Raw genomic sequence first — 18,858 nt, 5'->3', positions numbered from 1 at the left:
GTAGGGGGAAAGAGGCCATAATGGGATGGGATGTGTAGGGGGTAAGAGGCCATAATGGGATGGGATCTGTAGGAGCACAGAGGCCATAATGGCATGGGATCTGAAGGGGAAAGAGGCCATAATGGGATGGAATCTGCAGGGGGCAAGAGACCACATGGGATGGGATCTGTAGGGGGAAAGGAGCCACATGGGATGAGATCTGTATGGGGAAGGTTGTCCATTCCAATTTTAGCAGGGCTCCTTTAGTAATAATTTTTAAAAACTGTAGAAAAACCATTTAATACAATACGACTGACAGTGATGGGAACAACTGGTGCTGGACAGGAGAGTGAAGATATAGGAGGGGAAGGAGAATTTACTTTAAATTACTTGTATTTTTTGGTTGAGGAAAGTGCGTGTAAATGGGTGTGGTTAAAGAATGGGTGTGGTTTTTAAATGGGCAGGGTTTACAGAGAACCTGTTAAAAATTTGAATCCCACCCCTGAGTATATACACATTGATTAAGTGGGAAAATAAAAACCTTCATAAAAGATTAATCATATTTTTCAAAAAGATTTGGCGTACTGGCTTCTTACAGCCACATTCCCACAATGGGAAGACAAAAGGATTTCTCATTGTATATTCACCTGCAGAAAATCTGCTGAGTCTTAAGAGTGCCCGCATAGAGAATGAGGTTATAAGAAGAAAACATGCACGTACTGCACAATATATCCTCAAAGAAAATGAACAGGAAATACAGGTTTGAAATCTCAGCATGTCAATTTGTGACGAGGATGTGGTTCACCAAGGATGCAGGGAGAGGTGAGAAGAATCTTTTTTCATTGTGTGTATTATATCTATATCTCAACAGAATGGGGAATATTACTATAAGATGGGGACTATTACAAGGAGACCAGGATGGAGACTTTAATACAAGAAGGGGATCAGAATGGAGGACATTCCTACAACATTGGACCGAGATGGAGGACGTTATTACATGAGAGGAAACATTATAAAATAGGATACAAGACCTTATTACAGGATAGGGGACCTTGTTATAAGAAGCTGACCAGTATGAAGGACATTACTACAAGGGGACCATGATGGAGAACATTACTACAAGATTGGACCAGGAAGGGGAACATTATTACAAGATGGGAGGCATTATTACAGAACGGGAACCATTATTACAGGATGAAGTACATTATTACAAGATGGAGGATAACATTATAAGATGAGGACCATTATTACAAAATGGGGACAAGGATGGGGGGGCATTATTATATGAAAGGAAACATTACTACAGAATGGTTAACATTATAAAAGGACAGGTGGATCTTAATACAAGACTGGAACATTACAGAACTGGGGGCCAAAAATATTAGGGGCTAATTGTAAGGCCGGTGTCACACTAGCAGGGGACTCACGCGAGGATCAAGTAGCATCACCCGCCACAGCCTGCCGCTCTCCGTACCGGAGCGTGCAGTGGCATAGCAATACAGCAATACATGCAGAAGCACGCTCCTGTCCAGGGAGCAACAGGCCATACTAGGTGGTGCTACTCGATTCTCGTGCAAGTCACAAGCAAGTGTGACACCAGCCTAAAAAAGCATTACTGTATGGTGCCAATTGAGGAACAAAAGAAGGAAAAACTTTTTCAATTCAAAATAAAGTATGAAAAAGTAACAGAAAAATATTTGGAGTCTAAAAATACTGTTTTACGTAAAAAAAAAGACTTGTACCATTACCCATATGATAAACATTATTAAAAGGAACAGAAACAAAAATGGATGATCATAAAGTCATATAGAAAAATATGGTGTCACTGGGAACGTCAACTTGTCCTGCAAAAAACGCGGCCCGTCATGTTCAAATTTTTGTGGGAACTATTTAATCAACTGAGTTTGAGACCCCTGATCTAGCTGCTTATATACTCACACCGGAGAGATGCCCACAGATTGCCATTTGAACGGCAAATACCAAAAGTACATGCATTGATGTATTAATTACTTAAAGGGGTTGCCCGGTCTAAAATGACAAGTCAGCAGTCTCTCTGTCACTGAGGATTTTCAGATACCAGAGGCAGTAACAATGTCATGTGGCTGTTAGTATGTGATGTGCAAACTCCCGGACAGAACCCGAATAGATGAGCGCGGTCTCCCTCAATTCACTTGAAATAACATTATAATAGTAAAGTGCCAGTACATACATGTATATGCACTTGCACTTTAATATTATACACTGCCACTTAGTCTTCAGGATGGTTCTGCCCAATTAGGGTATATATTTTTTTTTTTGTTTTGTTGTTTTTGTTTGTTTCCACCAGCCCTTGGACTGTTTAGCATCTGGTGCACTCCTGCTCCCCATGCCTTACTTCCTTTATAATTTGTCAATGTCTTCATGCTTGTTTTATTAATTTTTGTTTTTGCCGTTGCATTAAAATTAAATAATTCTAGTCACTATGTGTTCTATTGAACATTTCTCGGGTCCTAGTTTTTGTAGTTTGGTCTTCCCTAGTTTTTCTAAAGCATCCATTGATTAATCTGAAGTTTTTCGGTAGTTCCTTCTGTTTATAGGATTACACTTATCAGGTTAGACTGGACAGCTCCTTGAATAAAAAGAAAATTTGTAGTACAAGCAGAGTGAGCCGGATTAGCCATTGCATTATGCAAATCCCTAATGTACTCACATATGCAGAATATAGTGGTTACAAATGCTAGAAACAATTACAAAAAGTGTGCAGGCCTCTGACAAATTAATGTAATAAAAAAAAAAACAAATATATGGTCCGTACCTTGGAAGACGACGACGAAGCAAACCTCTCCACTTCTAGGACCCTGACTTTAATGGGGGATCCTATTAAAAATGTTTGAAGGTCGGGCTCCTTAAAACCTTGTGTGTTATAAATAGCGGAAAAGGGAATGGTGACACCTAAGGAAGAGAGCAGAGTTATTTAATAGTAAATGTGATCAAATGGAAACAATAGGTGGGGCAGAGCTGGGAAGAACGTCCTGCAAGAAGGGATCAAAGGAAACAAATAATTTATTATTATGGCAAGTTCTGGATGGTGAGGTCCCATTAACAAAGGTTCAGAAGCGCTGCTCTCTTCAGAGGTGGATATAAATATTGGTCTCAGAAAAAAAAAAAAAAAAAAAGGATACATTTAGAGCCCTCGTCAACACTAGAGTGCCCACTTTGATAGTCTACAGAGCAGTGACTGTGGAAATTAGGACAGTAATGAGAGACCATGGTGGAAAAAAAGCAAAAATACTGGACAGCATGTACATGCTGATCCATGTGTCATCCAAGAGCTTTTTTATTTTTTACTGGTTAACCTTGTCCCCACCAACGACATATCTCAAAAAGTCCTGGCAGGGTGGCATTTCAGTAACCAAGGATATACAAGATTTCATGGCTACCAGTGGCCATACCTGCATGTCAGCTACAACAGCGATTAAGAATGAGACCAGAATTGCAGCTGTAGTTGCGCTCCAGGCTGAGATATGGCTATTAGTGGCCAAGAAACATCTCAAACATCCTAGGCTAGTGAGCTGCGCAAGATATCAGAGGCTAAAGATGCCAATACAGGCAACTCGTACTCCTGACTCAATTTAAAAGGGAACCTGTCAGCAGAAATTTCGCCCAAAACCTAAAAGAGTCCCCCCTCTGCAGCTCCTGGGCTGCATTCTAGAAAGGTCCCTGTTATTATTGTGCCCCCTTTCTGACCAAAATAAAGACTTTATAAAAAAGTGGTACCTTTTTGTATTCAGATACTGTAAATGTGACACGGGGGCGTCCGTTATTCTGCCCCCTGGTCCTGTATGCCTTCCCCCATCGCTCCTTTCCATAGCTGATGCACCGCCCACTGCTCCAGCCATCCCCGCGCATGCCCAGTGCCAGTCTCACGGGACTGAGCAGTGTGACCGCTGGTGACGTGTGCGCAGGCAAGTGATTATGGGCGGGGCTGTGATTGTTATCAGCAAGTACCCGCCCATAATCTCGTGAGCGCGCAAACCTCACCAGCGGTCACACTGTGCTCAGGGTAGGTGCTAGACTGTATGGGCTGCTTCCAGGGATGATGTTCCTTTTGTCACGTGATAGTATTTTGAACACGCCCCTATCACGTGACAAAAGGGACGTCATCCCTGGAAGCAGCCCATACAGTCTAGCACAGGGGTCGGGAACCTATGGCTCGCGAGCCAGATATGGCTCTTTTGATGGCCGTATCTGGCTCGCAGACAGGGCTCCTACCTGTCTATGGGAAGGATCAGGGCCGGCGCCAGCACAATTGAGAGCAATGATGAGAGAGTGAGCGGCGCGCTCTCTCTCTTATCATTCTCCCCGCTGTGACTGTCGGCGTTCTTCTGACAGCTCTGCAGCGAGCGCGGTGACGTCATCACTGCGCGCCTGCTGAGAGGTCAGCGAGCGACAGCAATGGACGAAGCGCCGAGGAGACCGGATCAGCGGGGGAACGAGTGAGCCGCCCCTCTACTGACACTGGGCTCCCCTGACTCACAGGCCGGCCACTACACAGCGGCACTAGTACACATAGGGGCCCGGCAGCCGCTCTGCGTCTATGTGTAGTGCTGCTGTGTAGTGGCCGGCCTGTGAGTCAGGGGAGCCCAGTGTCAGTAGAGGGCCCCCTGACCTGGAGAAGCCACCAGCCATGTCTGAGCTGCAGGAGTGCTAGTCCTGACCTGCACAGCAGACGGAATCTCCATCCTGCAGGACCTGCGATGACGTCACGCCCATGTGACTGTGTGGGAGGAGACACAGGATGCCGGGCAGAAAGCAAGAGAACTGAATCCTGAAGGAGATTTGGACACATGACTGGTAATAAGAAAAGAGGGGACATGAGGGTGAGGGGGGCTGCAGGGTGAGTGACATATGAGGGCTGCAGACTGACAGAAGGATGTGAAGGGGTGCAGAGTGTTTGAGAGGGGTAAGTTGGGGTACAGGCAGGGTGAGATATGTGAGCAGGGTGTGTGAGATATGGGGGTGTATTGTGTGTGATATGGGGGGGTGCAGGCTGTATGGGAAGCAGGGTATGTGACATATGGGGGTGTAGTGTGTGAGATCTGGGGGGTGCAGGCTGTATGGGAAGCAGTGTGTGTGTGTGTGTGTGTGTGGGATATGGGGGGTGCAGGCCGTATGGGGAGCAGTGTGTGTGTGTGTGATATGGGGGGTGCAGGCTGTATGGGAAGCAGGGTATGTGACATATGGGGGTGTAGTGTGTGAGATCTGGGGGGTGCAGGCTGTATGGGAAGCAGTGTGTGTGTGTGTGGGATATGGGGGGTGCAGGGTGTATGGGAAGCAGTGTGTGTGTGTGGGATATGGGGGGTGCAGGCCGTATGGGGAGCAGTGTGTGTGTGTGTGTGTGTGTGTGTGTGATATGGGGGGTGCAGGCTGTATGGGAAGCAGGGTGTGAGAGATATGGGGGTGTAGGCTGTATGGGAAGCAGGGTGTGTGAGATATGGGGGTGTAGTGTGTGTGATATGGGGGTGCAGGCTGTATGGGGAGCAGGGTATGCGACATATGGGGGTGTAGTGTGTGGGATATGGGGGGTGCAGGCTGTATGGGGAGCAGTGTGTGTGTGATATGGGGGGTGCAGGCTGTATGGGGAGCAGTGTGTGTGTGTGATATGGGGGGTGCAGGCTGTATGGGAAGCAGGGTGTCTGGGCCACTGACAGATACAATTGCTCCAGCGGTCACTTAGTACACAAAGGAGTGTTCCTCTCTGCTGCACTAAGCCACCGCTGGACCTAAACAATAATTCGCTGTAAAATAATAAAATAGATAATTGACATAACTGACAATGCGTTGTGTGACATGTCCAATATTCCAGCTTCTTTCTTCTGCGAATGCCTCAAAGCTGGCATTCTCTCAACATCAGGTGGGAAGAATGCCAGCTTCCAGTCATGCGCAGGAAAAAGAAGAAGCCAGACTGCTGGACTGATGTCATGCATCGCAAGTTCACAATGTAAGTTATTTATTTGATTTTTTTACTGCTAATTACCATTGTTTCAGTCCAGTTGTGGCTTTATACAGCAGGGAGGAGCATTCCTTGCTGTACTAAGTGAACATTGGAGCGATTGATCTGTCAATGGCCCTTTAAACATATTGTACGGCTCTCGCGGAATTATATTTCAAAATATGTGGCGTTTACGGCTCTCTTAGCCAAAAAGGTTCCTGACCCCTGGTCTAGCATCTACCCTGAGCACAGTGTGACCACTGGTGAGGTTTGCGCGCTCACGAGATTATGGGCGGGTACTTGCTGATAACAATCACAGCCCCGCCCATAATCACTTGCCTGCGCACACGTCACCAGCGGTCACACTGCTCAGTCCCGTGAGACTGGCACTGGGCATGCGTGGGGATGGCTGGAGGAGTGGGCGGTGCATCAGCTATGGAAAGGAGCGATGGGGGCGGCATACAGGACCAGGAGGCAGAATAACGGACGCCAGAGAGCCCGCCCCCGTGTCACATTTACAGTATCTGAATACAAAAAGGTACCACTTTATAAAGCCTTTATTTTGGTCTCACATGGGGCATAATAATAACAGGGACCTTTCTAGAATGCAGCCCAGGAGCTGCAGAGGGGGACTCTTAGGTTTTGGGTGAAATTTCTGCTGACAGGTTCCCTTTAAACCCAGCGGAATCACAGCAGCAATACAGGCGCAGCAACGATTCTCATTGCATTTGAATCACTTTTGCAGCTGCGATCCAGGCTGAGAAATGTTAAAATGCCCCAATTCATTGCCTTTGGTCGGTGTGAAAAATAAGAGGGTGGAGGGGCTGCAGGTAAGCAGACAAGCGGAAAGGACAGGAGAGATGATGTGTGATCCCCTCCAAATCCTGCATAACAAAACGTCTTATGTAGTAAACCTGCAAAATAGAAAAATTGATCACTTAGCTCTCTCAAACGATGGATTTAAAAAAAAAAAAAAAAATATATACAACGACAAGAGTCACAATTACCATTTTGATCAACTGCCTTAAAAAAACTGAATATAAAGCAATCAAAAAGTTACAAGATCAAAATGTTATACCATCTAAGATGACAAATTGCCTCCCACAAAAAAAACAAAACAAAAAACCATCACCAATTCTACGAAATTAGAAAAAAAGGCTGTCAATCATCTCGCCCAGTAATCACCATTACTAAAAACAAACCAACAAAGCATCTCACAGAGCCAGAGTAGCTGTTTTATTATTTTGGTTGAAAAATAAATATTATATTATATTATTATTATTATTTTTATTATTAATAATAATAATAATAATAATAATAATAATAATAATAATAATAATAATAATAATAATAATAATAATACAAACAGATCCGGGACACACATACAAAAAAAAAAGTGCCAATCGTGCCAAACTTTATTAGCATATTGACTTTCATCTTGCCATTGGTGTCATAACTAGAGATTAGCGGACCTGTGAAAGATTGGTTCACGGAGGCGGGGGGTGGGGGGGTGTAGGTTCAGCCGGATTGTCTGTAAGGTTCAGCTTGGGACTCTGACTTGACCTAATCCCCAATTGAAGACACTTGCAGTTGGAGTCTCAGACCACATACAGCCAGCTATATACAGATCAGTTTCGAGGGAGGTTGGGCAGTGTTTTTCATTCATCATTATTACTTTTTGTTATGCTTTGTTTGGTGCACACTACATTCAATCACACTGTTATTACCCCCAGTGAGAGCCAGAGACTAAGCGGCTCGCACTGTCAGGGCTGAGCACAGAGCGTACCTGAGCACAGCGATGCTTTGCATATGTCAAGCACTCAAACTCTGTTTTGTTTTTTGTTGTTTTTTTTTGTGGGGAGGGAGCCTGTGTTTGGCATGAACATCGAAACTCGGATTCGCTCATCTCTAGTTATAACTTTAGGTCTGGCAGGTGAAACCATTATTTAGCTCCCGAGTTCAAATCCTATACCAGTTAATGGAATTAGAAATGGAAACAGTGTATCATTCCCAATTATATTTTCACAGTGAAATGTTAGATTTACTTGATTTGTTTTCATTTGATGTGAAATCTTAAGTAACATTTGATAGATATACCAGAAACAACGTTCGACATGTTGTTAATACTTGGTGTCACATACTGGGAAAAAGAAAAAAAAAAAAAAACAAAAACACAAAACAGTAGGGCCCTCAGCTGTAGTGGTAGCCTTTACTCATAATACATGACTGACCAATTCAGCATGACATCTAGCAATACGTTGCGTGTGGAGCAGTGCTTCTTTGCTTGATACACAGTTGGCTTGTGAGAGCAGATTGCTATTATGTAACTGGGGGAACTTACCACTTGTTTTGGGGTCTGTAACTATGTCACTGTCCACTTCTTCCCCATCGAAATGGAGCTCACTGGTGTCAAGACTTTCAATGAGATTACTCATGTCTGCAGCAATCTTCTCCAATGTAGAAGAATCTAGCTTTCTTTGGGTTCTCAGCGACATGATCTGCACTAACACCCTGATGACACAGGGGCCTGTAGAAACACAAAGATCAGCAATGATTAGGGGTGATATTTTTCATGTTTATAGGTTTCACTGTAAAGATTTTCCTCCCATTCGCACACAAAGCCCTCAGATTACCCCTGCACATAAATGTATTATTAGGAAGCAAAGGTTATCATGCTTAAAGGGAACTTGTCAGCAGAAATTTTGCAATAAACATAAAAGATTCCCCCTCTGCAGCTCCTGGGCTGCATTCTAGCAATGTTCCTGTTGTTTATGTACCCCCTTTCTGACCAAAATAAAGACTTTATTAAGTGGTACCTTTTTGTATTCAGATACTGTAAATGTGACACGGGGGCGGGCTCTCTGGTGTCCGTTATTCTGCCTCCTGCCGCTTTAGGCCGTCCCCCATCGCTCATTTCCATAGCTGTGGACACCGCCCAGTGCTCCAGAGGTCCCCGCGCATGCCCAGTGCCTATCTCTCATGGATGAGCACTGTGCCCAGTGTCACTGCTGGTGACGTGTGCGCAGGCTTTAGATTATGGGCGGCGCTTTGATTTTCATTACCAAGTAACCGCCCATAATCGCGTGACCGCACTTTCCCCCTCTGCCTCCTTTGTTCTGCGCAAGCGCGGGCCTGCTGACCCCACGTTACCTCTTTCCCATCTTGCCCTGAGGCAGGAAATAGATGGGAGGAGCGCGGAGCTGGACACCACCGATCAGGATTAGACACAGGAGGCAGAGGGGGAAAGCGCGGTCACGCGATTATGGGCGGTTACTTGGTAATGAAAATCAAAGCGCCGCCCATAATCTAAAGCCTGCGCACACGTCACCAGCGGTGACACTGGGCACAGTGCTCATCCACGAGAGATAGGCACTGGGCATGCGCGGGGACCTCTGGAGCACTGGGCGGCGTCCACAGCTATTGAAATGAGCGATGGGGGACGGCCTAAAGCGGCAGGAGGCAGAATAACGGACACCAGAGAGCCCGCCCCCGTGTCCCATTTACAGTATCTGAATACAAAAAGGTACCACTTTATAAAGTCTTTATTTTGGTCAGAAAGGGGGCACATAAACAACAGGAACATTGCTAGAATGCAGCCCAGGAGCTGCAGAGGGGGAAACGTTTATGTTTAGTGCAAAATTTCTGCTGACAGGTTCCCTTTAAGCTTCTCATGGAAATAAAAAAGAAGGTGAAGAATTTCAGAATCATTAAAGATACATATGGGGCTAAAATCAATTGGTTCCAGCCTGAGGAAATCAGCTTCAAAATTTCTAAGTCATCAGTAGTGTGCGAGTCCAGAGAAGTTCATCTATTGATTGGTAAATATAAAGCACTAAATATACTTATGAGAAAAAAACATTATAAATAGATGTTATTCTGATTATCAAAACTGCAAATATCACCACATCAAATTTCAGTGTTGGTCCATGGTGCTGCAAGCTGCACTTTCCAATGTCATTTGGACAATGCTTACTCCTCCGCCTCATGTTTTCGGTAGCCGTATGGCTCAAGTCATCCACAAAGCAATCTGATACAGATAAAATAAGGAGGAGAGCCCCTACAACGATGGCTGAGTGGGGCTTTTATGACCACTGGAAGGACAATAACATTTTGCAAACTATGCAGGTTTAATCATCAAAAACTAAATTTTTTCTTCTTTTTTTGCAAAACTTTTCACCAGTCAATTCCTCAATTCACACCCACCTGCAGCCAGCCACGCACTCATACCCACCTGCAGTCAGCCACGCACCCACGCACTCACACCCACCTGCAGCCAGCCACGCACCCACGCACTCACACCCACCTGCAGCCAGCCACGCACCCACCTGCAGCCAGCCACGCACCCACACCCACCTGCAGCCAGCCAAGCAGCCACACACTCACACCCACCCGCAGCCAGCTATGCACCCATGCACTCACACCCACCTACAGAAAGCCACGCACCCACAGGAGCAACACACTCACCTACAGCCAGCCATGCAACCACGCACTCACACCCACCTGCAGCAAGCCAAGCACTTACAGCAGCCATACACTCACACCCATCTGCAGCCAGCCACACACCCAAAAGCGCCACACGCTCACACCCACCTGCAGCCAGCCATGCAACCATGCACTCACACCCACCTGCAGAAAAGCAGGCAGCCAGGCACCCACAGCCACCAGCAGGTAAGGCAGGCAGCCACGCACCCACACCCACCTGCAGCCAGCCAGACACGCACCCACACCCACCTGCAGCCAGCCAGACACGCACCCACAGGAGCCACACACTCACACCTACCTGCAGCCAGCCGTGCAACCACGCACTCACACCTACCTGCAGCCAGCCGTGCAACCACGCACTCACACCCACCTGCAGCCAGGCAGGCAGCCACGCACCCACATCCACCTGCAGCCAGCCAGACACGCACCCACAGGAGCCACGCACTCACACCTACCTGCAGCCAGCCGTGCAACCACGCACTCACACCTACCTGCTGCCAGGCAGGCAGCCAGGCACCCACAGCTACCAGCAGGTAAAGCAGGCAGCCACGCATACACACCCACCTGCAGCCAGTCATGCAACCAGCCAGACACGCACCCGCACCCACCTGCAGCCAGACAAACACGCATCCACACCCACCCGCAGTCAGGCAAGCAGACCTTCATGCAGCCAGGCAGACAAGCACCCACACCCACCTGTTATAAAGCGATAAATTGTGTCGTTTTCTCAGAAGTTTCATAAGCAGCACCCCTGTGCCATATCATGAGGCATGTTATTGGGGAGAGGAGTATGAGGAGGGGGAGACAGGACTAGATGAAGGTTTTGAGAGAAGTAATTTTCTAACAAGTGCTGCGGCTCATACAGCAACGTCTCTTAGTTTTCATCCTGCCCTGCCTGTCCGTGTGTAATACTTATTATATGTTCTGAGGATTTCGATAGCGTAGGGCAATGATCAGCAGAGACGAGTTTTTGATACAAGATGTTTTATAATCTGTAACCACGGTAGATAACAACGGAACAAACACAGCAGTACAAATACACAAATACCTTCCCGAAACGGAGCGGAGGGAATTCCCGGGGCCACGCACCGGACTCCCCCAGGGAGACCACCAGAGCGAACCCCTATACAGGGACTGTCCGGCAATCACCCCGGAAGGCCTAAATGCGCAGCAGCCGGGACACAATGGGCAAGCGGTAAAAGTCCAGGAGTGTCCGTACGGGATGATTGTCCAGAGTGGTTACGAACCAGAGAGAACCGGGCAGAGTGCTGACCGAAGATGGCAGACGGAATCCGGGCACAGCTTGAGAAACCGGGTAAGGTCCAGAGTCGGTCGGTCGGTAGTCTTTTAGGAGGATCCAAAAGCAATCAGGATTAGCAGCAGCAAAGCAGGAGCACACAGCAAGCAGTATACTCAGGCACTGGACTGGGCTGAGAGGCGGCCTTTTAAGCAGCTGGACAGGAAGTAGGGCAACAGAACCTTAAACTCCATGTTAACTGAGGGCAAGCTCATTCAAAAGAGAACTGGAAAACCTGGAAACCTGACACCGTGTCACTTCTCATAACTTCGCACCCAGCTGCCTATGCTTCAGCTGAAATGTGATACCAGCTTTGATGTACCGAAATTCCCTTCTGCCTCTCCTCAGCCATCGGCCAGACAAGGCAGGAGACCTTTCCTCTACTCCACTACGCAATGCTTCGTGCTTAGGAGGTGTTTACTATTCAGCAATATGAAGGCAAAAATGTCTAAAAACCTTATAGATGCCTTCTAGACAAGACGAGAGTAATCAATGACAATGTATTTATCATTTTATTTATAATAATGCATTTTTTTTTATTTGCAGGAGAAAACCTATTCTATAGTAAACGTGTGGATGCTGCCGAAAAACTCGTCTTTAGATACATCGAGAATCTCTTAAAAAACACAATACAGATAAGGATTCAGGATAAAAATGGGAACAAAAGTGAAAGGCTTGCCAACATACCATTTATTTATAACCCACAACAGATTGTGCGGGCTGCTAAACAAATGAGGCAAAAATACAGTTTCATACTTCAAAATAAAATGTTCCCGAGTAAAGGGACTTTAATTCTAGGTGTGTGCAAAGCTATTAATTGCCCCCAAGTCTGGATTCACACATCGCGCTCTTGCTGCAAAGTTTCACTTAACAAGCTCCAAAAAAATGTGCAGATTATAGACGGGATACAGATCATCAAATGCTCTATTTGTTGTGGAAATGCCACACATTTCATTCCAATTTCATTATTTGCATGCTGGGACTGAGATTGGTTGGTAAATTCTACACCAAAATGGAAAAATTAAGGATTTTGATACAGATTTTTTTAAGCCTATAACCTACATGATTCGTACCACCGAGAAAAAAAAAAAGTTTTTCATGATTGCACAATTGAAAATAATCAATATGAAACTTGAGCCAGAATTCCAACAAACAATTTAAAAAAAAAAACAAAACAAAACTAAGTTTGGGTCACTTTTTTTCTTACATACCAGCAGAAAATTAGAACACAGATCTACTCAAGCCTAGAGTTGATATGGCAATGTTTTGGTTCACACAGGCCTACGGCTCTTAAAAGGAATCTGTCACCAGGTTTTTGCCACCTAATCTGAAAGCAGCATAACGTAGGGGCAGAGATCCTGATTCCAGTGATGTGTCACTTACTGGGCTGCTTAGTGCAGTTTTAATAAAATCAGCAGTAGATCATTAGAGGACTACTTGTCGTGCTGTCAGGTAGTCCAGCATATTCATGAGCTCTGTATAACTGTTAGATCTGCAGCAGAGAAAATATTGATATTATCAAAGTGACAGCAAACAGCTCAGTAAGTGACACATCTCTGGTATCAGTGTCTGTCTCTACATTATGCTGCTCTCAGATAGGGGAGCAAAAACCTGGTGACTGATTCCCTATGAAAAATGTGCTACAGTAACACGTAACAAATTTGTCAATCATGCTGGCACAGAAGTACAAATCGTCATTAAAGGTGTCCCAAAAAATTTTGATTGGTATACCTCTTTGGGGCGCCAGCTATTTCTTGGCACTTTACACTGGTGTCTAAGTTTGCAGTTCTCGCGCTATTAGATCAAGTCATAGTTACTAGATCTGGTCTCCAAAGGTCATGTTTGTGTCAAGGAACTATAAAAAGAAGACTACTTCTGGACTACTTTTTTGGAAACAGTCCTAAAATTTTATGTTTCCTTAATTATCTTAAAGTTCACAAAAAAATTCTAGCGTCATTATGAAGAAAATGTATATATTAAATTTGTGAACTTAAGGCGCCACTTATCTTGTTACTTACACACATATCCATAATAAGATCGCCAGTGTAGTAATTGTAGACACTTAGATTCTTTTGATAGTGTTATCAATGGAGAGATAAGTATTCCAAGGCCATAATATCGTTGTTTGGTTCATAAACACAGAGATCAAGTCTGCGGTTCACATCGGCAAGGTTGGGCTGATGCCAGGTCTCTAATGACTGTGGGAGGGCCCAGTGCTACTTCACGCTCAGGATAGACAACCTACCTAGTCGCTCTTAGGCCTCTTTCACATGTCCGTAGAAAACACACACACACACACACACACACACACACACACACACACACACACACACACACACACACACACACACACACACACACACACACGTCGAAGGTGTGTATGGCCCTCCATGTGCCATGATTTTGGCACACGTGTGTTCTCCGTGTGCTGTCAGTGACAGCATATAGAAATAAGGAACTTTTTACTCACCTGCCCTCAGTGCTGCTGTCCGTGGTGCTGATGTCTCCGGTGCTGCGGTCACACTTTCTTCCGGGGCTGCGATGCAGTAAATATGCAATAAGCATAATGAGCGGGCCCTGAAGCAAGTGACAGCAGTGCCGGAGGCAAGAGAGTATAGAAAATAATTTTATTTCAAAGACATGTGTTTTCTCCAGTACGCATCACACCACTGTGTGGTCTGTGTGACATCCAGTGCTACCGGACACGCATATGCTCCTTATGGAAACACGATCCTTGAGAAATCACTGATGCGTGTGCAGACCAATTGATTTTAATGGGTCTGTGTATGTCTGACTCCGGTACGTATAAAAATGGCGTCATACCTTATGACTCGTACATATTGGAATCACTGATGTGTGAAGGTAGCCTTACACAGGACAGTAGGAAAAACTATACACACTGTTATGACACAGTCTGTATCGTCAACTTATGCACATTTTTTTTACATTACATCAACAAACTTACAGTAACTTATTTTTTATTTTATAAATCAATAGTACACATGAAAATAAGCAACTTTAATATATCTTAGACAAATCTGCTTTTTCCTTCTTGACGGATCTTTCATTCTCAAAATTCTCAATTCACAGGTAAATTCTGTATTTAATGAAGGAAGAATTACCGTAAATTCTATCGTCTTGAGATAGGCAATGCCACTTGCTACCAATAAGGTTCTATGTAGAAGGGACGGGGAGCCAGAGCCTCCACATCCGGTAGTAACTCCCATCTCAGTAATGTACAGATTTTACTGAATTGAGAATTTTGAGAATGAATGAGAGGTCATGGAGGAGAATGAAGGAAATATTTGATAAGATATTACAAAAAGTTGCTCATCTTCAAGAGTACTATTGATTTATGAAATAAAAATTAAAACAACGGTTAGATTTTAATTTTTTTGTTGGAATTTTATGCTCTATACTAGGGGTTCCCAACCCGTTGCTTTCGAGCCACATGTGGCTCGTCTGCTCCTCACATGTGCCTCGCTGCCGGTCACCGGGAATGTACAGGGCCGCGGGACCATCTGTTTCTCAGGGCCAGCAGTTATTTGTGTGCAGCTAATCCAGGGGCCCCCACGCTCTGAGGGCCCCCCAGCCTTTCAAATCATAAACTTCAGTGATTATGCAAGTTCTGTACTATCGCTGAAGTTTCCGCAGCTGCAGAATGACCTTTGGTAACATCACAGTCATATGATTCGCCTAAGGTCAAAACGCTGCACTGCAAGAGACTAGGCATGCGCATATGCAGTGTCAAAAACTTGGAGACCCCGCCTCTATTCAACTGTATACGAGTCTTACATGCGCGCATACATTTGAACAGTGTGGCAACAGGACAGAGGCAGAGGAGCTCCTCAGCACAGCACCAACACTGATCACCGAGGCTGGGGCTGAAGAAAAAAGGACGATGACGAGCAGGCACAGGTAAGCGCTCCAGAGGAGCCAAAGAGGACATGTAAATTGATTTTCGATGAGGGGGTTGTGGTGGGGGAGGAGGGGTGTTACTTTACAAGGGACATTATGGGGCAGTGGGGGACTTTTATGGGGCACAATGTGGAGCAATGAGACATTATGAATGAGTGGGGGACATTATGAAGCATATTGGGACATTATAGGACATTGGGGGACATTATGGAGGAATGAGAAGCATTATGGAGTAATGGGGACATTATGAGGTAAATTGGCACATTATGGGTCAATGGGGGACATTCTGGGGCAATGGTAACATTATGGAGCAAATTGAGTGGGATATTATGGGGCAATGGAGGAAATTAGGAAGCAAATTGGGATATTGTGAAGCAATGGGGGACATTATGGTGTAATGAGTGTCATTACGAGGCAATTAAGGGGATTGTGAAAGGTGGCATAGTATAATGAGGAACAGGGGGGGGGGGAATTATGCAGATATGTATTATGGGGAAGATATAGAATGGGCAAGTTTTGGGGGGACATTAAGGAAAGGGGCACTTTGTGGGGCTATTTTAGAGAGGACCAGTGTGTGTGGGGTATTTTGTGAAGGAAGCAATTAACAACCCCTTCTGATTTCACTTGTTTCTCCAGGTATTAAATAAAGGGGGCCAGAATGAGGGTCAAAAATTATGGATTTATGGTGGCAAGTGGGGCATAGTTACTGTAGGGGCAATTTTGGGAACATTATTATTGGTGAAAAATAAGTTAATTTTGAAGATACGGTCTTCCATGGGGAAACAAAAGTCTGATGTAGTGTAGAAATTGGTAAAAAAACAAACAAACAAACGTGGAATGTGCTCTGGAAGTGATCAGCTATTGGTGACTTATTTTCTGAAGAATCACGTCATGGCAGGAAGAAGTGATTTCGGTCAGCACCAGAAGAGGAAAATGAAGAATAACTTCAGCTAGAGAGGTCACTAGTAAGTCAGTGTATTACATGTATACACACACACACACACACACACACACACACACACACACACACACACACACACCTACTCTACAAGGGGCTGCTGATAAGTCTTTGTGATCTTTTTTGTTTCTATAGTAACGAATGTTACATCACATTAAAGCCTTTTGTCTAATATAGATTTTTAAAAGTTTGTGTTTGTTGCTTATGGCAACAATGTTCTATGCCAGTGGGAAAACAAAATGGCGGTGTCTAATGCGATATTCACAGCAACTAAGAGCAGAGGCGTGATAAAATTCTTGTTTCTGGAAGGAGAGTCTGCGAAGGATATTCATGGTGATAAGTCGCAGACATTGGGGGATCAATGCCCTTCATATTCCACAGTTAAGAACTGGGTTGCCAAATTTAAAACGGGCCACTTCAGCACCAATGATGAGGAACGTCCTGGACGACAGAGAGTGGTTGTTGTTCCAGAGATCGTCGATGCTGTGCACAACCTCATACTGGAGAATAAACGAATTTCAGCTAAAGCAATAGCAGACATCATAGGGATTTCCATGAACGTGTTTGTGTCATTATCCATGAACATTTTGACATGAGGAAGCTATCTGCAAAGTGGGTCCCCAAATGTTTGACAAGAGATCAGAGAAGCATGCGTGTAAAAACTTCCCGCTCCATTTGTCAGCATTTCCTGACTGATAAGAACTTCCTGGATCAACTGGTCACTATGGATGAGACCTGGATTTATTTATAGGACCCTTAAAACAAGATGCACAGTGGTTCTCCTCGTCCAAAGAAGTTAAGGGTGCAAAAATCAGCCACTAAGGTGATGGCGTCTGTGTTCTTGGATTAGGAGGGTGTGCTGCTAGTGGACTACCTTCAAAAGGGTTTCACCATCAATGCAAGGTAACACATTGAACTTTTAGACCAATTGAAGGCAGCTCTGAAGGCCAAAAGACGCAACAAGCTGTCCAAAGGAATATTGTTCCTGCAAGTCAACGCCTCCGCTCACACTGCACAAGCAACCACTGCAAAATTGGTAGAGCTGGGCTTTCACCTGGTTGACTACCCACCTTGTTCACCAGATCTAGCTCCCTCCGACTATCATTTGTTTCCAAACCTCAAGAAACACCTCAAGGGTACCAAATTTTACACCATTTCTGATGCCATGGCTGCCATGGATGCCTGGTTTGTGGCACAACAGAAATCCTTCTTTTTGCCAGGCTTACAGAACTTGGAATACCAATGTAAGCAGTGTGTTGACATCAGTGGAGAGTATGTGGAGTCAATGTAAAATTTATTTTATTAGCTGCATGTCCCCCTTAAACTGAACAAGTCCTATATGAGAATGTAGTCCCCTGCTCAGAACCCTTCTAAATGAATCCGAGAGGGCAGACACTAACAGTGGGAACGGCTTTATTTCTTGATGTATTACATGGACAATTCATCATTATTCTAATCTAAAAGAGTGTACATAATTCTAGATTTCTTCTGCTACAGAAATATAGTTGGGCAAAACCTCCGATACACTCATACATAACATATACTAGGCGTTGTCAGTAATGGCTCATTTAGCCATGTTGATAAATCGGGAGTGATCATTAATTAGAAAACAAGTTGATTGATTAATGGCATGGGTAAACATGCTGGCACTCACCCAATGTTCGAGCAGAACGCTTGTTTGCCAGATTGGAGCATTCCCACCAGCATTAAAATCAATGTTCTCGGCAGCACATCGATCTTTAAAAACAAGTGATGCTGACGATAACAATGGTAACCTATACACAGACTGATCATTTTGTGTGCATACAATTCTGATCGCCCATTAAACAAATGCCTTTCACTTTATAGATCAGTGATCGTTTAATGCCCGCTTCTGGCTTGTAATAACGTTCCAAAAAAACACAAAAACAAAAAAAAAAAACCAAAAAGATCTTTGGGAGAAATGATCTTAAGTGTACAATCACTCATTTTCTTGTTTAGTGTTAAAATATTTTCCTGGGTTTTCGCCAATATAACAGTCTACGCATGCCACATTGAAAGAAAACAAAAAGGTAAAAAATAGCTAGGAATTTACAAGACCCAAAAGATAGTCATCAAAATGTGCATATATTTGTGGAAAAAAAATCCCTCAATGTGCCTTCACATGCAATTGAAGGCAATATCTGCATAAATGTATGCATAAGATTGAGCCCATACTGTGGTGCAGCATGGAAGCCCACCAGACTAGGATAAAATACAGTACATGGGAGATGT

The 18,858-nt window shown here is 44.7% G+C and overlaps 1 protein-coding gene across 1 annotated transcript in view; it reads right to left on the bottom strand.

The window, feature by feature from the left end:
* PLD1 (phospholipase D1) overlaps positions 1-18,858 on the bottom strand; it is a 364,378-nt gene that overhangs the window by 118,884 nt on the left and 226,636 nt on the right. Inside the window, 2 exon segments of the mRNA XM_075340618.1 lie at positions 2,774-2,910; positions 8,292-8,477. Coding sequence (XP_075196733.1) covers positions 2,774-2,910; positions 8,292-8,445 — 291 coding nt within the window. The 5' untranslated portion in view covers positions 8,446-8,477.

This window comes from Anomaloglossus baeobatrachus, chromosome 3, assembly GCF_048569485.1.
Source record: "Anomaloglossus baeobatrachus isolate aAnoBae1 chromosome 3, aAnoBae1.hap1, whole genome shotgun sequence".
Classification (NCBI taxonomy): Eukaryota; Metazoa; Chordata; class Amphibia; order Anura; family Aromobatidae; genus Anomaloglossus; species Anomaloglossus baeobatrachus.
This window is presented reverse-complemented; position numbering and strand designations above follow the sequence as displayed.